The sequence below is a fragment of the Drosophila ananassae genome, unplaced genomic scaffold (assembly GCF_017639315.1).
Source record: "Drosophila ananassae strain 14024-0371.13 unplaced genomic scaffold, ASM1763931v2 tig00000128, whole genome shotgun sequence".
NCBI classification, from domain to species: domain Eukaryota; kingdom Metazoa; phylum Arthropoda; class Insecta; order Diptera; family Drosophilidae; genus Drosophila; species Drosophila ananassae.
Genome location: NW_025319124.1, coordinates 370,377 through 389,646, shown reverse-complemented (window position 1 = coordinate 389,646; position 19,270 = coordinate 370,377). Strand labels below are relative to the sequence as shown.

The window sequence follows — 19,270 nt, the reverse complement described above, 5'->3', positions numbered from 1 at the left end:
GCCATTTCTACTACAGAGGCTGAGATCGTAAAGCCAATGAAGCTGCAAAAGAAATAATTTGGCTTAAAAGAATGTTTCAGGAAATCGATAGATTGGACCGAGCCCCAATTCTCCAGGTCGTTAATACTGCTGCCATGAGGCTGGCCCAAAACCCCGATTCCATCGCAGGACCAAGCACATAGCCAACAAGCATTTCTTCATCAGGGAAAGAATTGCTAAGGGAGAATTTGGAATCGAACAAATCCCGACTGAAGAACAATTCGCAGATATGATGACAAAGCCGATTCTCAATACTCGTCTCCGGATTCTTTGCAACAAGATTGGACTCTTCTGAAGGAGAAAAACACCATTTATTTTGCTTTATATAAAGTCATAAAAATTTTCAAGTTTGTCAATTGAATTGTTATTTTTAAATTCTCACACAGGAAAGTGTTAAAGATAAATGTTTCAAATTCAAAAATACCCGCCAAGTCAGAGGGCGCTTTTAATCAATCAAAACAATCAATCAAACAAATCAAAACAAAAACACATAACCTAAAAGCTGTCGAAGAGAGTAAATGAACAAGAGTTTGATTTTCAAGAAATATCGTTTATTTACTGGCCTAAATAACTAAAGAAGTAAAAGTAATAATAGTTTATGGGCCCAGGAACGTTTTGTACAGTTTAAAGTAAAAGAAAAAGGTAAATTTCGCTCGATTACGATGGATTTGGCGAAGCACGTCACGAAGCTCTAAGGCGCGACCGATTGGCCGATTTGGAAAAGAAAAATAAGGGACCTGATAGATTATCACGACGGTGCTCTCGACGCGTTGGACGGAAAGATCGTCAAACCTAAAAGCTGTCGAAGAGAGTAAATAAACAAGAGTTTGATTTTCAAGAAATATCACTTATTTACTGGCCTAAATAACTAAAGAAGTAAAAGTTATAATAAAAAAAATAAATTATTGAGATCGAAATTACTAGAAGCATGAATGGTATAGCTGATATAGAAAGAGTTCACAAAACAATTAATGAAAAATTACGAATCATAAATACACTTAATGATGCTAAAGACAAGCTCATGAATATCGAAAAAGCGACATATGTTTATAATCATGACACAAATAACACATGATATTACAGGTAGAACCCCTGCTGAAACATTTATTTTTGGTATGGAACCTAATAAAAATATCAAAAAAATAAAAGAATCAAAAATTGATAAAATTAATGAAAAACGGGAAGATTATGAGGTAGATTTAAATTATGCAAAAGTTGAAAAAGATATGAAACGTAAGCCGAAACTTGTTAATCCATTTAAGAAAACAGGAAAAATTATATAAAAAGATGAGAAACACTGGCAGGAAATAGGGGTCACAAAGTAATAAAACACAAAAGTAAATTTAATAAACTTAAAAAACCATTTTTCTCGTTATTTCAGAAATGTTGAAAGTTCTGACTCTGATATTGAAAGTGATGATAATAGTACCATGGGCAACGTTAACATTAATAACGCCTCAACAAATTAGTATTGTCCCAATTACTTAAAAAAATGTCTATTTACTATTGAATACAGGAACTATAAAAATACATCTTAATTACAAAAACCACATGATAGAAATAAATAAAACAAATATAAAATACATACCAATATTACCAATATTAAATACATACCATTAATTTATAAATTATGAAAATTTATTTAAAATAATTCCTAATATAGCATCGACATTTAAACAAACAAAACATAAAATAAAAGGGATTACCCCATCAAATAGACGGGGATTAATCAATATTGTAGGATCAGCTCAAAAATATTTGTTTGGTACACTAACAGAAGAAGATAAAAAAGAGTTAGCAATAAAAAAAAATATGAAAACAAAATCAGAATTTATGATATGAAATTCAGTTTATTATTTGGAAAATGCCATTACATTTCCTTTAGTAAATGTAATGGATCAAAAATATTTAGTAACTGACAAATGTACTTCAAACATCCTTTCAAATCAATTAGCATTTTGTGAACACACTTATATTTCAGAAAAAGAATTTTTAAAATACATTGAACCAAATATTGTAATAATATACAAATAACCAAATTAACCAAAATTGTGAATTATTTAATGAAACAATTGAAGGAAATATTTCACAATTAAGCCAATGTACACTTGAAATAAGAAATATCAAATTCACTACTTCAAAGAATATAAATGAATATAAAATATTATTGTCAAGTACCAATGTAACTCTACATGAACCAAAACCAATTATAAAACTTAAAGAATCATTAATCAATCAACAAAAACAAGATATTGTCTACAAATGTATTGTATTTATAAGCCTAATACTTATATATATTTTTTGTCTTAAAACCTGCTCGTAAAAGTGACCCTCACAAAGCGTTTAGACAACCACAAGGAAATTGTTGTTGAATTCAACACGGATGTTAAAATTAAAAAAAAATATATTTTTATTTGAGTTTCGGTTTTGATACAGTGTGATTCAGTGAACTACTGCTTAGAATTTTAGAATTTTCGAACTAACTTAACTTTGGGGCTCTTAGTCCTTTTTATAGCTACCATTGCTGAAGCTTTTTGCAGATCAAAGCTCGAAAGAAGCTTTTCTCTCTGAGAGGCTTTGTTTTCTGAAGAGAATTAATTGAGTCGGAACCTCTTACTTGAGGTATCAGTTGACGTGGACGGCTTTTGGGTCTCAATTAATCGAGGTGACAAGAAAATGTGAATTTTCCTGTGAAGTGGGTTCCCATTTAAGAATGGTATGATCTCTTTAGTTTTAATTCACTTAAAAGGAGTGAGAAAGATTTTAGTCGGGATTCTATTTACCAAAATATGGTTTTGGTTTTCAATCTGAAGTGACTCTTAGAAATTGGAAATCTGAAATGAGGCTGTTTTCAGACGAATTGGAATAATTAAAAGTTTGTTTTTTTACAAATATTGGAATGAGGCTATTTGCAGCTGGATTACGAATTTCAATACAAAAGGCTTCAGCTTCGGTTTACAAAATTTACTGATATACACCTAAAGAAATTTTGTTGATATGTTACTATATAAATATATGTACATATATACTCTGCAGATTTTGATAAGTCATGTTATCGATAGTCTGCATACGAATTCTAACTACCTATGGGTGATTCGTAACCACCCTATGGCAATACTAGAGTGGTTGATCTATCCCCCGCTAGATGGCTTATTCACAAATCCCTTCTTTTCAAACCTAGCCGTTACAACACCCCCACTAAAATCTGACTTGGGGGTAAATTCACCAAGGCAGATCCCGCTATAGTTACTGGCGCAAATCATTTGCATGATAGGGTCCGACTAATTTTCCTTGGAGATCTTCTCCGAGTGCTGCTTAAATTTGCGTCCCAGTCTTTTTTTTTTTTTTTTTTTCGCGCGGTTCCCACTGCATACGTACAGCCCACCTCCCGCCCAACCGACCGAGGGGCGCCTGCCGCATAACGTACGGCTCGAATCGCGGGAATAAATTCGAGTTAGTATAATGAGTATAGTATATAAGTTTAAATAGAAGGATTATAAAGAAAACGAGGAAGAATTAGTATGTTCTTGTAGGTAATTTAAAATGCAGGTTTTCAAATTTGACAGGGAAGAAAGAGAAATAATATTATACAGACCATTGTAGTTCGAACATAAAATCCTAAGGGGATCATGCTGTGCATATGTCGATCTACAATGGCTTAAGAATAAAGGACTAAAATTTCTGGTCCTTCTATTCGGAACGTTAAACTGTAAGCGTGTTAGTAAGTGCTGGCTATCTACATCACCATTAATAAGGTTGTGTAGGAAAACGACACCCAGCATTGTTCTACGATTTTTTAAGGAGGGTAAGTTTATTAGTAGGAGTCTACTATTATACGAAGGTAGGTGAAGATTTGCGTCCCAGTTAAGTCCCCTAAGAGCAAATAATAAGAAGTTTTTTTGTACGGATTCTATGCGGTCTTGATGAACACCGTATTGGGGACACCAGACACATGAACCGTACTCCAGTATCGGGCGGACCAAGGATATAAATAAGCTTTTAGTAATGTAAGGGTCGTTAAATTCCTTAGCCCATCTTTTAATAAAACCGACAACACCTTTAGCCTTATTAACCATTGAAGAAATATGGTCGGAAAATTTAAGATTTATATCTAAGAGGACACCAAGATCATTAACCTGAGTTAATTTTTCTAAGGCAATCCCAGAGAGATTGTACGAAGCCTGGTGAGGACTAGTACGATAAAAAGACATAAGTTTGCATTTTGATCCGTTAAGTACTAAGTCATTAGCTAAACACCATTTTTGAAAATTGTCAAGATCCGACTGGAGTCTGTTTTGGGCAGACGGGAACTTATATTGCAGACAAAGCTTAACATCGTCTGCGTACATTAGTACCAGCGCGTTCGTTATGGATGGGGGCAAGTCATTTATAAAAAGAGTGAATAGTAATGGGCCAAGATGGCTTCCTTGAGGGACACCAGATGTGGCACGGACTAAGCGGGAGTATTGATTTTTAAATAAGACTCTCTGTGTTCTTCCATTTAAATAGCTGGAGATCCACGTAATGAGGTCGGTTGAGAATCCCAAATGATTTAGTTTACTCAACAAGAGTGAGTGATTAACTGAATCAAATGCTTTACTAAAGTCATCATAACATCAGTTTTGGAAGCCATCTACAACAAAGGATGTCAACTCCAATTAAATTTTGAGATGCCTCTGTAGTTGGCAGCATCGGATTTTTTCCCCTTTTTGTGCAGAGGAATTATGAAAGATTCCTTCCATTTAAAGGGGAAAATCGAAGACTCCAAAGATAAGTTAAATAGTTTTTGAAGAGGTTTGCACAGAGCCCTAGCACAGTATTTTAGCACACAGGCTGGTACTCCGTCGGGGCCTGGCGAATAAACTGGTTTTACCTTTTGAAGATCCAATAGTATATTGTTTTCAGAAAGAAATGGAACAAATATACTATTAGTTGGTTGAATGTTGTAAGCGTATGGCTGATCTGAAGTGTTAGGAGGTAAATAAGTTGTTTGGAAAAATTTTGCGAATAAATCCGCAATGGCCTGATCCGAAGTCGCTGATAAATTTTGATACGTAAGTAGGGAAGGAAAAGATACATGTTTACGCTTCGTGTTTACTAAGTTATAAAACTGCTTTGGATCCTGAGTGAACTGAATCCGACAGCGGCGAATATAATTTTTATAACATTCAGCGTTATGCACGGTGAAATTTAGCCGAGCTATTAAGTATCTTAAGAAATCTATGCTGCTACAGGTTCTTTTATATTTAAAAGCCTGTCTTTATATGTTTTTAATTTTGTTAGGCACCTTGTAAACCAAGGGGGATTATTTGTAGCGGACGGATATTTCCACGGCACGCTTAAGTCAAAAAATGAATTTAATGTCAAATAAAATTTATCTAGGATGATATTTATATCAGTGCATGCCAGAATATCGGACCAGTCAAAAGTATCAATTAATAAATTAAGTTTACGAAAATCAGCCTTACGAAAACAACGAATCTTCTTTGATACGCAGGAAGGCTTCTGATTGACACCAGAATTGGTTTCAATTGAAACTTCAAGCGTTGGATGGTATGGATCTTCAGGGGTTGAGAGGGGCAACGCTCTGGAAAGTGTGGTACTATCTGGATCCGATACAAATCATAAGTCAAGAAGCCGACCTAACGAATTTCTAACATGGTTGATCTGGCCTAGGGACAGGTCAAAGATGCCCGCCGTGAAATCGTGATGGGTGGAAAGTGATAAGAAAGTTAAATTTTCAGAAATTGACCAATTGAGTTCTGGTAAATTAAAGTCGCCAAGAACTATCAGAAGGTCAATATCTGACATAAGATTGGTAACAGCCTGTATAGCCGACAAGTGATGCCAGTATGTAGGCGGCTCGGAAGATGGTGGAATGTAAGAACATGTAATAAACAACGATTGAGCAGACAATATGACTTTAACGCAAATAAATTCGAAATCACCAAACTCTGGTAACTTTACCTCTTCAGAAACAAAATTGGAGTCAATAGAAATTAAGACTCCTCCTCCTCTTCGCAGAGGTCGGTCACGTCTAAAAGTGGTGTACCTACTTGGAAAAACTTCGGAGCAAAAGATCTCCGGCTTTAACCAAGTTTCAGTAAAGACTATAATATGGGACGCAAAGGAAAGACTATCAGAATAAAGTCTAGGGAGCTTGCTACGTAGGCCCCGACAGTTCTGATAGGTAAGATTGATAGAACGTGTTAGTTTTTTGAAGAGTCGGATTGGACAGATGTTGGGAGCTTGACTCCAGCAGGCTTCGAATTTTTATTCTTTACCTTACTCGGCTGATGCTCTTGTACAAATATGTCCTCTGGCCAGAAGGCAGGCGAACATATTGTCACAAACATCGGCACTGGCACACGTATCATGAAGGATGACATGCGCCTCGAGTAGGAGTATTTAAATTTCCTAATGTCTTCTTGGCTGATATCAACATAATCGGTTAACGATCGGTTAACGAGTTCTGCCGCATTTGCTTGTGGCGAATGGATTGCAGTCAGCTTGTGGGTAATCCTATGTTCCCTCAGAAGCTTTTAAAATTGTTCTGATGTGAACTGTGAACCATTATCAGATACAACTGTTTTTGGAACCCCGCCGAGGTGAAACAACTCTTCTTTTAGATACTTAATCACGACTGCTGCTTCCAATTTCTTAACGGCTTTGACAAATACAAACTTTGAAAAGTGGTCTAAGACTATAAAGATAGCTATATTTCCACTCCTTGAACGAGGCTATGGACCCAGGAAATCAAAATAAATCCGCTGAAAGAATCTTTCAGGAGCCTTACCCATCGGAGGTCTTAAGGGACTGTTGGGTCCCTTACATTCCCCATTCACACCCGCCAATATACGCCTTACCGTCTCCCACCAAGACGGGCCAGTAATAATAGCGTCTTACTCGCTCAAGCGTCTTGTGAACTCCGACGTGAGATGCAAGCGGATGATCATGCGCGTTCTTCAAAACATCACGTACCAGTTGTACGGGTACCCACAGCTTCCAAATGTATACGTCGTGGAGCGTCTCTCCTGTTGCATGTTCTATTGGATTTCGCACTATCAGACTCATATACTCGGGACTTCTAAAATGTTCCGAGGCGGTATCTACTAACAACCCATGAGAGGACTCTATGCTTGCAAATTCGTCCTCATGTACTCTCGAAAGGGCATCCGGAACGACATTCAGCGACCCTTTACAATGCTCAATCGTGAACCTAAACGCCTGTAACTTGAGGACCAATCTCACTAAACGGGAATGCAGATCCGTTTGACTCTTCGACCCCTTGAGAGATGCGTGATCGGTTATGATAGTGAAGTTATGGCCTTCTACAGAGGCCAGTTACAGAGTAATTTCGCTGGGCTCTGTTAAGCTTTTTACACACATAAGCGATTGGGTACTCATCTCATCAGCTGTGTTTAGAAAATGCACAAAACACAGAAATGCATTTGGAATGACCAAGGGGGATCGCGGGGTATCTGGACGAAGTCCGATGACCGGCACAAAAACAATGCGGATCGGAGGCCCAAGCAGGGCAATCGGGGGAGGGACAATAAAGAAAGCCCCCCGATAGAACGACGGCGGGTTTGGAGAAAGCTAACGGAGAAAGTAAATGAGCAGAGGATTAACGGCAGGAAGTAGATTTGCAAGGATTAACGGGCGCCTCTAGCACTATATAAGGAGGGCGCCTGGAGCAAATCGGGACCTAGTCTTCTAGGGAAGCTGGAAGAGTTGAGTGAAAGACCCCCCAAATCCAAAGAAAGAGTGGATAAGTCTGACATTCAAGTAGGAAAGTTTGTTGATATTTTGGTCAACAGCCAGATAAAGTGGTAGTCGGTTATTAAGAATGAAAAGGAATATAAAGTGCAGTTTATTAAATTGTTGATAATATGATCGCGTCCCTTACATTGGACTTTCGTGCTTTACGTTTGAGTTAGAACTGAACTTGAACAAAAGAACTTAAGAACTAATACATATTGGAACAGGGTTGCCAAGTTGCTGCTTTGATACAAATATATGCGTATATTAGAACACGCCCCCTCAAAGTAGCAATTTATAACTTTAATTATTCAACTTAATTAAATACAGTGATGCCCAATGATGATATGCTGTCACGATGTTTGCTGCTGCTTAATCCCTCCGTCAGGACGTCGGCTGGCACCTGCTCCGTCGGCATGTATTCAATTTCGATGTCGCCACTCTTATGTTTTTCCTGGATGAAGTGGTGGCGCACGTCGATATGCTTTGTGCGGGGATGAAAACCAAAGCCTTTAACCAGTTTTTGCGCGCTTTGGTTGTCATGGTAGATGCGTATAGGTCTGCCTTTTCTGCCGATCCTCTCCAGAAGACTCTTTAGGTATAAAGCCTCCTTTACTGCCTCGGACATGGCTAAGTACTCGGACTCAGTACTGGATAGAGCCACAGTCCGCTGTTTTCGCGCCTCCCAGCTTATGGTAGCGCCGGCAAGTATAAACGCTTGCCCCGAATATGAGCGCCGATCTTTCATGTTGGCGCCCCAGTCTGCATCGACCACACCGTATAGGTCTTCTTCATTTTTGCTGTAAAGAAGACCTAGCTCCTTTGATCCGTTTAGGTAGCGCAGTACACGTTTTGCCGCTCTTCAGTGTTCTTCATTGTAGCTAGAGTTGAACTGGCTCAAAAAATTCAATGCATATGCAATATCTGGACGAGTTGTCACTGCAAGAAACATTAAAGTACCAATTAAACTCTGGTAAGGATACCTTTTCATCTCGATCTCGTCGAATGCCTCTGGTCGCTTCAGGTTGCTTTTTGCTTCAATTAATGTCAATGCAGGTTTGCATTCTGTCATACCAAATCTCTTCAATATGGTATCGATGTACTTCGCTTGTGAGATGAATACGCAATGTTTTTGTAGATCTTGTTGGAATTCCATTCCCAAACACATCTTCACTCGGCCGATATCTTTCATCTGGAACTCTGCGCTGAGATGCAATTTGATTGATGCAGCCATTTCGGATTATTTGAAGTTAATAGCAAATCATCCACGTAAATCGTCACCAGTAGAATTTTCTTCTCCTCCTTTTTTATAAACATGCATGGGTCCTGCTCGGTAGGCTCAAGTCCAATTTCCTTAAGTTTTGTAGTCAGCTTCTGATACCAAAGAAAGCCTGATTGTCGCAATCCATAAAAGGCCTTATTGATTAAGCAGACTGGATTTTTCATCCGCTTTACTGCCTGAATCCACTGCTTGGCTGTTTTGACGTATTTCGCTTCTGGATTCTTCTGATTGGAACCAATTGGAACTCTTGATGCCAATTCTGCCATAAATTCGTTGAAACCTTCTGGGATGTTCATGTACACGTCTCCCTCCAGTTCACCTTTTAGGTATGCCGTTACTACGTCCATTTTGTGGATCTCCATATCAGACTGTGCCGCTAAGGCTGCCAATAGTCTAACTGATGTGAATCGTGCAACGGGGGAGTACGATTCATAGAAGTCTTCGCCTGGTTTTTGTGCGTAGCCCTTTGCCACTAGCCTCACCTTCTTCTTACCCTTGGATGTGCCATTGTCTTTGGTTCGGAAAACCATTTTGTTGCCAATTATTTGTCGGTTGGTTCAACGTTCAACAACTTGCCAAGTGTTGTTGAGAACCTGCGCCAAAAATTCGTCTTCAGCTGCCCTTATCCAGCCGATCCCATCTTTTCGCAACGTCGATTGTCGTTGGATCGTCTGCGTCCATCGCAAATGCCACCTCAAACTCCTCGAACGTTTCTTGAGAGGATGAGCCCATGCTATCTTCTTGACTGCTCTCGTTGCCCTCTTTTGCTGCTTGTTGGTATATTTTGCGTGGTCTTCCACGCTGGCCGGTCCTCACTGATCTGGGACGCCCTTTACCAAAACGTTGGGGCTGGGGTTGATCTTCAGATTCTGTATCGCTGGATGACCCACTTTCTTGCTGCTGTTGTAGCTCAATGCCTGCTATTCCTGTTCCTTTTCTTTTGCGCTTAGTTACCTTTTTGCGGTTAGTTTTTCACTTAAGCAAATTTCACATTGTGAGAGTTTTTCTTCGCGATTTAATTTCATACCGTGGACTTTCCCTTTTATGGCCATGCCTTTTAAGTCATTTTCGTTTAAGTGTCCCATACGATAATGCCACAAATCGATTTCTTTAACGTTAGAATTCACCAAATTCGCCTGTTGTTTTTCGGTATTCAAATAATATAAGTTTCCATACCGTTTCGCGCTTAACCACACTTTATTATTTTTCATAATAATTGCCTCATTTTTTAAACTGACAATAAATTTTGGCGCAACTCAGACACATGAATCATATTTCTTTCTTTTGTTGTTTGTTTCTGACTTCAATATTAATGTCGCCAATACCGTTTACCCTAGTTGTATTATTATTTGCCAAATGCAAAGTCTTTTCGACCTTTGTTACACTCTCAAACATATTTTTGTTTGAACTCATATGTGCCGTACAACCGCTATCTAGGCACCACATTTCGTTTTGCATTTCCACTGAATAACCATATTCGCAAATATTTAGCGCTTCTTTCTTATTTTCCGTTTTATTCGCGCGATTCTCGCTATTTTCATTTTTCTGTCTATTCTTGCAGTTTCTTGCTAAGTGTCCCTGCTTATTACACTTATAGCAAGTTCTCGTTTCTTTCTTCTCTACTTTGCCTTTTCGGCGGTTAGGAAATAATGCGTTTTGTTCGTCACAATCACTTTTTGTCTTTCACGCATCTGTCTCTTCTAATATTTTTACGCGTAACACTTCTGGCCCTGGCAAATCGTCTCTTGTTTCCATGGCACACCTAAATGTTTCGTAGGAACCCGGCAGACTATATAAGAGAAGGATAGCAAGCAAATCGTCGCCTATTGCTACGTTGATTTCTTTTAGCTTTTTCACTGCGTCGAAAAATTCGTTGACGACATGTTGCCTTATGTCGTTACCTTCTTGCAATCTCGATAATGCCACATGTTTCAGCAGACTCGCTTTTCGCGCTGGTCCCGTTGATTGAAACGTTTCTTGTAACCGTATCCAGCAATCTCTGGATGTCGCGCAACTTTCGATTATATTTAATTCCGATGTACTAATCGATATATCCGCGCGCGCCTTTTCATCTTGCATTTTCCATGCATCCCGATCTTCAATTTTTTTTTGGACAAATGTTTGTACCATCTACGTACTGCCATAGTTCGCTTTTCACGAGCACTGCACGCATTTTCAATTTCCATGTGTCATAATTCTCCGCGCTTAGCGGTTCAATTTTTATAAAAGCACTCGCCATTTTTCATAGCTTGCCTATTTCACAATTTACCCTTTTTCTCAGAACTCTTCGTTCAGCATTTCATTCTCTTAACTATCGCGATCTGGGCCCATAACCTGTTGATATTTTGGTCAACAGCCAGATAAAGTGGTAGTCGGTTATTAAGAATGAAAAGGAATATAAAGTGCAGTTTATTAAATTGTTGATAATATGATCGCGTCCCTTACATTGGACTTTCGTGCTTTACGTTTGAGTTAGAACTGAACTTGAACAAAAGAACTTAAGAACTAATACATATTGGTACAGGGTTGCCAAGTTACCAAGTTGCTGCTTTGATACAAATATATGCGTATATTACAACAAGGTTTCCTTAGAAGGATTAGGAGTGCAGGCTGAAGGACCCCCCGTGGGTAAGTCCGACAGTCTTAAGTGCGGGCTTTTAAGCGAGTGAGCAAGGATCTTCGATTAATAGCTTAAGGACCCCCTGTGGGTAAGTCCGGCGGCGGTACGCGAGTCAAGCAAGGAGTAAGGGGAAAGGATCAAGGATCCGCGGCAAACTGAGGCCCAAGGGTAAACGAGTCGGGTGGAGTTATTCCCGGACACAACAGGTATCCTGGTGTAGTAGCGGCAACGACGGATCAGCCTGGCGTACGCCTTGCCTGCTCCTGACCGTTCGATCCAGGTGTGATCCTGTAACGCGAGGGATAGCCAGCTCGGGAACTCAAGCCCAACAGTAAAACCACGCAGGGAGTCAAAGGAGACGCGACGCCCAAACCTCTGGCCTACCATAGATCCTGCGGAGCGTAGACACGCAGGTGTTTGGAGGCGAGTGGCGAACTCGACCGGGGGCGTGACTGTGCGGTAGGTAGGCCCTTCGTGCCCTGATCCGGCCGCTAAGCAGCGAGGGGCATATCCTGCCCGGCGTATGCCTGGGAGGTGAGCCACTCGGCCTGTTAACACAGATTAGGTGCCGGCCACGGCGAAAGGGCAAGTGCAGCGAGCCAAAGATTCTGAAGGTCCACGGCACCCATAAAGGAGGAGCAGCAACAGCAGAGGCGACGACGAGGGAGCGACGGCGACAACGAAGAAACAGCAGCATTGACGAGGGAGCATCAGCGTCAGAGGAGCAGCGACGACGAGGGAGCGGCGGAGACGGGAGCAGCGGCAGCAGAAGACCAGCGCAGAAGACGGCAGCGACAACACAGGCCCCGCAACCAGAGTCCGTGAGTCCGAACGAGGACCACACGACCTGCCGGGCGCAAGCTTTGGGAGGGCGTGTGTATTGGCACCAACCCGGAGCGGGGATCGGGGATCGACGGAAGGGCGAGCGGTCGGTCGGCTGAGCCAAACAGCCGGTGAGATCCTCTTATTTTGTAAAGTAAAGACAATAAGGGGGTTTCATTGAAACTCGGGCAATCACGTCGAATCTATAAATTCGGTGGAACGTACCCTCAACCTCTGTGAGCTAGTCGCGGCATTTGTTGCGAACAAAATATAGCAAAAACAGTTCGTTACACTGAACTCTATAAATGAAATTATCAATTTTTATGCCTCCATCGGCACCACTAAAACGCCACTTCCACCCACTCATTACATGGGATACCTTGACAGGTCTTTGTAAAAGGTTAAAGTTGTTCGACGTGGGTGGTAAGTTAAAGTTCATCGGGGTTCGAAATTCATTTGTTGCCCTGCATCTATACATAGCAATTGGTCGAAAGACGGTCTTGCGTTAGCCACTCCTTGCAATGATGCTTTTTGGGTCGTGGCTGCCAAATTTAACTGAATTAAAAGAGTCATTTTTTCTGTCAACAGTGTGAGCAACTCATTTTGCATACCCTTTATGCAAAATGCTTTCTATGTTTTCTTGACCACTCGATTGTTCTCGACTTGTATTCTCCATATACGCCACCCTCTTCTCTACGTTCTCTACCTGTGAACTGGCGAACCTCTGCCTCGTGTGATGTGCGACACTTTCTGTTCTTCCTACTGGTTCCCCTTGGCAGGATGTTTTACAGATCGGGCAATTCTTTTCTTTTGTAAAGTGAAAAGTGAAAGCAAAATTCGGATGAGCCACTGGCCTCCTCATGTATCAGAGTGATCAATACCCATCATACTCCTAATAACTCCTACATATACCTGAGATTGACTAGCTTACTCTATTAGCTCTCTGAAATTCACCTAAGGAAATTTAATATTTAATGTAATCTGTTTCGCAAATTTTACGTTATCCAAAAAACATTTCTTACGAAAATCAAGGTGTTATTTAAAAATTCTCATCGAGGTTGAGTGCAAAATAGTGACTAGTTATTTATGAGATATTCAATATGCCAACATAGCAAAATATATAAGTGTGCGAAAAGATAAGATAATAAAATTGATTTACTCCATGCTTTATCGAAAGCTCACCTTTGAAGCTCTGCTTTTGTAATTTTTAGAGATTGATGATTAAAAGATTCTTGAGAGTGATAGGTGTGTGAAAGAGAATATGAAAAAGAGGAACAAAACTATTGTAGCTTGTGGCCAACCGACCTACTTGACAGTAAATTCTGGTTGTTATCCAAGCAAACCACCCTTCCTTAGTTTTAGCTTTTGTGCAGTTTTTTTTGGATTTCGCCTTTTCCTGAATCGGCCAAATAAATGTCTCTGAAGTTGATATCTGTAATCCTCCTGGGAGAGCGAGTCCTAGGAAGTAGACTTATGTCACCATCCACTAATAATGCGCGGTCAGATACTCTTTCATGAGTTTATATTTTCTGTATATAGTATACAGAAAAGTAGTATGTTGAGGAACGGAAAGCATTTGGGCAACTTTGTATCTATTCATGTTGCTGAGATTTAGGCAACATGAATCTTATTTCCCCTTAAGAATATTGTTAGAAATTCTATATACAAATAACCATGGCAACGCTGATCGACGCGTCGCCATTTTCTTATATACTTAATAATTTCCCTTTCTCACACATAAATCTATGTATGTATACCTAAGGCATCATTGCGCTGCGTCGCATTTAGTTTATTCAGTTATTTCTTAACCGTCAATCAATAATCACCACAGAATTCATATACAGTCCACTGAGAAGCAGTTTCATTTCCGACCATAGTAACGTTTGGTCATTCGACCGGATTGACTGGAGGAATAATTCACCACTACACGGAATATTGCCTTAAATGGAGGAATACAAGTTGCTGGTTGTAGGCCGCCGCAGACTGAAGGGTACGATCACGAGGATCGTGTCCTTAGCTGAGCGTTTACCTGCAACACAAACGAAGGATGGAATCGATGTCTTGTTGGATCGACTGCGAATTCGAGAAGATTGGCGACAAGATATCGCTTCACGATGCGGTCGATGGGTACGTAGATCCAGCCAACGACTACGAGGAGTACGAAGAAAGGAACCTGAGGGCAAGGGAGTTACTTGTCTCAGGAAAGCGCTCACTGGAGCCACAAACCAGCGCTCAAAGCAATAAGTCAATGCCGGGTAATGGAGATGCACTTTTCCGGTTACTACAACAACAACAACAGATGCTAGAACGAATGGCTGTTTCTGAAGCAGCAAGCACACCTATTTCACAAGATGACGCAATGAACGCGGTAGCAACGCATAATGAACTACCGAAAAATCAAATCAAACGTTTTTCGGGAGACTACAAGGAATGGCCGGCATTTTGGGATATCTATAAAAGCACTATCCATAAGAAGCGACAACTATCAGATACACAGAAGTTTCACTATTTGAAATCACTATTGACCGATGAAGCAGCGAATCTATTTGCACATTTGCCAATTACTGACAGCGCATATGAAACAGCAGTGTCGCGTTTAAACGAGAGGTACGACAGACCACGCCATATTGAGTTTTCATTATTAGAACAGTTCACAAAGCTACCGGATACAACAAAGATTGATGTATCAGTGCTAAGGAAAGTGACGGATGGAGCAAACGAAATAGTTCGTGCATTGGACGCAATTGGGGAAAACACACGTGATTGCTGGATCATTTTTCTAATTTTGCAAAAAATGGATGCAGAAACACGTCGCAAATGGATCAAGGAAAGCAGCGATCTAAAATCACCAACAACCAAGAATTTGTTCAAGTTCCTGGATACACGCTGTGAGGAGTTTGAACTCAGTCAACGACAAAGCATCGGGGATGGCAAGATCAAGCAAGTTGAAAAGGCGAGAAAACCTATGCAAATTATGATGGCTGTCGAGAGAAGCAATGGCGTCAAGGGCAACATGAACGGACCCGATCTGGCACAATCTGCGGATTTTCTGGCGCTAAGTTGTGAACAACGAAGAGCAACGGCAAACGAGAAATCGGTATGTTTCAACTGTTTGAAGCCTGGACACTTTACCAGGCAGTGTGAATCCAAATTTAACTGTAGGTTATGCCATGCTCGGCATCATACTTTATTGCATGTACAACCGGTTGCAAACGCGCAAGGCTTTGCAGCAACCACGATCAGTTCGCAGAATACGGCACAGACTGTGTCAACAGGAAGGGAGGACCAGCGTAATCAGGACGCTCCCCACAATACATCGGTGACAGTGAGTCACATCGCCCGAGCATACGGCCCACAATCGGCTGCAGACGCACAAGGCTCTGTAGCAATTCCAAACAATTATGGGCGTCGCCAAAGCACGCTGCCGACTGCATTGGTATATGTCCAAAACGCAAATGGGATATATACAAGCTGCCGGCTACTATTCGACAGTGGATCTGAATTGTCATACATTTCGGAACGTTGCATCAACGCACTTGGGCTAGCACGTTCATCATCACGAATTCTAGTGTCAGGAATTTCTGCCATCAAGGCTGAGGCAACCAGAGGGGTCACTCAGATGCATCTCAAATCTAGAGTTTCGGACAACACGCTTAAGATTACCACACACGTTCTAAGTAAGATCACATCTTCACTGCAGAGACACAATGTCGATCCATCATCGCTCAATGTGTTCAATGGATTCCTGATGGCGGATACCAACTTCGCATCAGTGGCCCCGATAGACATTTTATTGGGGAGCGACTACGTTTGGCCCATCCTAACCGGCCAAAAGATGCACAACATGGGCAATCTTATTGCCATATCTTCAATATTTGGATGGGTCATCACAACGGTTGGAGTTAATCAGTCTCCAACAACTACAACTCTATTCTCCACATGCAACATTGACACTACACTACAACGATTTTGGGAGATAAAAGAAGTAAGCTACGCACACAAGGATCCCGACGAAGACTAGGTGGAAAAACATTTCCTCGAAACTCACAAAAGGGATGACGCTGGAAGTCGAGGTACCTTTTAAAATAGCAAACCCGAAATTTGCAGACAATTTCCAGGGAGCGCAATCCCAGTTCATGGCTGTAGAAAGACAACTACAGCGCAATCAGGATTTACGAGAAAGGTACATCAAGTTTATGCAGGAATACATCATTCTTGGCCATATGCACGAAATCAGAACACCAAGCTTCGATTCACGCAATTTCTTCTATTGCCGCATCATCCTATAGTTGGGCGAAAACTTAGGGTCGTATTCGACGGGTCATTTAAGGACGCCAACGGAGTTGCCCTAAATGACGTATTACACATTGGGCCTAGTATTCAACGCAATCTCTTTTCCGTATGCCTACGCTTCAGAATGTATAGATACGTATTCTCTGCAGATATCGTCAAAATGTTTCGCCAAATTGGGGTAATCCCGGATCATCAAAACTATCAACGTATTGTTTGGCGAGAGCATCCATCAGCGCCTCTTAAGCCCTATCAATTAGGCACTGTAACTTATGGAACCGCTTGTGCACCATACCTGGCTGTACGAGTGTTAGAACAACGGGCCTATGATCACAAGGAGCAATATCCTACTGCATCGAAAATCCTTTTGGAGGACTTCTACGTAGACGATTTACTTACTGGATCGAACAACGAGAATGAGCTAATAGCTATTAGGAAAGAGTTATTAGAACTCATGTCACACGCCAAGATGTACAATTCATTATCAGAATTTGACGAACTAGTCCACCGCGCCTCATCCTGGCAAAGGCTGGTACATACCGTGGGCTATGTTTTACGTTTTATTCAAAGACTGAAAGAGCCACGAAAACGAGTCGAATCCACGATACTGTCTTTTGAAGAAATCAAGGCAGCACAAATAGTATGCCTGCGGAACGCACATGCGTGCTTTGGAGATGACAGAAGGCTTATACAAAAGGATCAACCACTGCGAAACAGGTCGCAGTTATTCAAGCTAACCCCGTGCATTGGACAGGATGGTCTGCTACGAGTTGGAGGCCGTTTGAGGCCATCTCAATTACCAGAAGAAGTCAAACACCCGATATTACTCCCTAAGGCACCCCACATTACGAAGCTAATCCTGGAACACGAGCACTGGGTAAACTTACACCCAGGCACATCTGCACTGTTTGTAATAGTTCGCCAACGATATTGGATAATTGGAGCACGCAACCTGATAAGAAAGGTCACCCACAACTGTATCAGATGCTTTCGTCAAAGACACCATACTACGCATCAACTCATGTCCGACTTGCCAAGTATCAGAATCACACAATCACTTCCCTTTGTCAATTCTGGATGTGATTACGCTGGACCAATTACTCTCAAGGATCGAAAGGGTCGCAACGCTAAGAAGTCAAAGGGATGCATATGCCTCTTCGTGTGCCTCGTCACCTCGGCACTACACCTGGAACTAGTCACTGATCTCAGCACGGAGACATTTCTGGCAGCTCTGAGAAGATTCATGTCGCTCAAATGCAACAACTCCTGGCATCTTCACAGCATAAGGATCGAGTCTCGCAGACATTGGCAGATGAAGGCATTAAATGGGTCTTCATTCCACCGTAAGCACCTCACTGGGGAGGAAAGTGGGAGTCTTCCGTAAGATCAGTCAACCTTCACCTGCGCCGCGTCATTGGCAACACTATCCTAACGTTTGAACAGATGCACACCCTATTAGCACAAATAAGTGCAGTGGTAAACTCAAGACCACTGTACTATACACCGGACACCGACGTCACATATCTGTCTCCAGCACACCTGTTGATAGGCAGATCATTCACAACAATTCCCGAAGGCGACATGAGCCACATACAGGAAAATCGACTGGACTACTGGCAGGAAGTTCAAGCACTATACCAAGGATTCTGGAAGCGCTGGCACCAGGAATACCTAACTACGCTACAGCATCGCCCCAAGTGGGGAACCCCGCAACCCAATGTGGAATTGGGATCAGTTGTTCTCATCAAGGATTCGAATACTCCGCCAGCAGCCTGGCCTCTTGCAAGGGTCATGTCAACTCACACAGGAACAGATGGTAGAGTTCGTGCTGTCAAATTGAAAACTGCTTCCGGAGAAGCAACTCGCGCTATAACCAAGATCGCAGTTCTACCAAATTCAGAAACGATGTTTCAGGGCGGGCCGGGATGTTGAGGAACGGAATGCATTTGGGCAACTTTGTATCTATTCATGTTGCTGAGATTTAGGCAACATGAATCTTATTTCCCCTTAAGAACATTGTTAGGAATTCTATATACAAATAACCAAGGCAACGCTGATCGACGCGTCGCCATTTTCTTATATACTTAATAATTTCCCTTTCTCACACATAAATCTATGTATGCATACTGTTGAGATTAGTTTATATCGTCGCGAAAAAACTTAAGCCTAGCTTATCTAGTGCGGCGAAGCGGGGCGAATTCATGGGAGAGCGCAAGTGAGAGCTTTACTTGCGCTCCCGCTCCGCCCTAAACTAACTTATACTAGACTTCATACATTCCACTTAATTATCTACATTCATGCGCTGCCCACCGCTCGTAGGAGTAGGTGCTTTGCAGACTTCACACCTGCCTCCCATAGTCCGCCCATGTGCGGAGCCCGCGGCGGTATGAACGCAAATACGCATCCTTTTTTTGATGCGTATTGCCGCAGCTCGTCCGCTTCGCTCTCGATCTGGT

General features: G+C 41.5%; 1 protein-coding gene across 1 annotated transcript; it reads left to right on the top strand.

Annotated features, from left to right (window-relative positions):
- Positions 1 to 16,977: 16,977 nt before the first annotated feature.
- Positions 16,978 to 18,746, top strand: LOC123258305. The gene is made up of 2 exons (XM_044718176.1): positions 16,978 to 18,181; positions 18,274 to 18,746. The coding sequence occupies exons 1-2, from the start codon at positions 16,978 to 16,980 to the stop codon at positions 18,744 to 18,746; spliced, it is 1,677 nt and encodes a 558-aa protein (XP_044574111.1).
- Positions 18,747 to 19,270: the final 524 nt, after the last annotated feature.

Coding starts and splice junctions, on each gene's coding strand:
- LOC123258305 (XM_044718176.1), top strand. CDS start 16,978: ATGTTTCGCCAAATTGGGGTAATCCCGGATCATCAAAACTATCAACGT. Junction 18,182..18,273: donor GCACCTCACTGGGGAGGAAA/GTGGGAGTCTTC, acceptor ACACCCTATTAG/CACAAATAAGTGCAGTGGTA.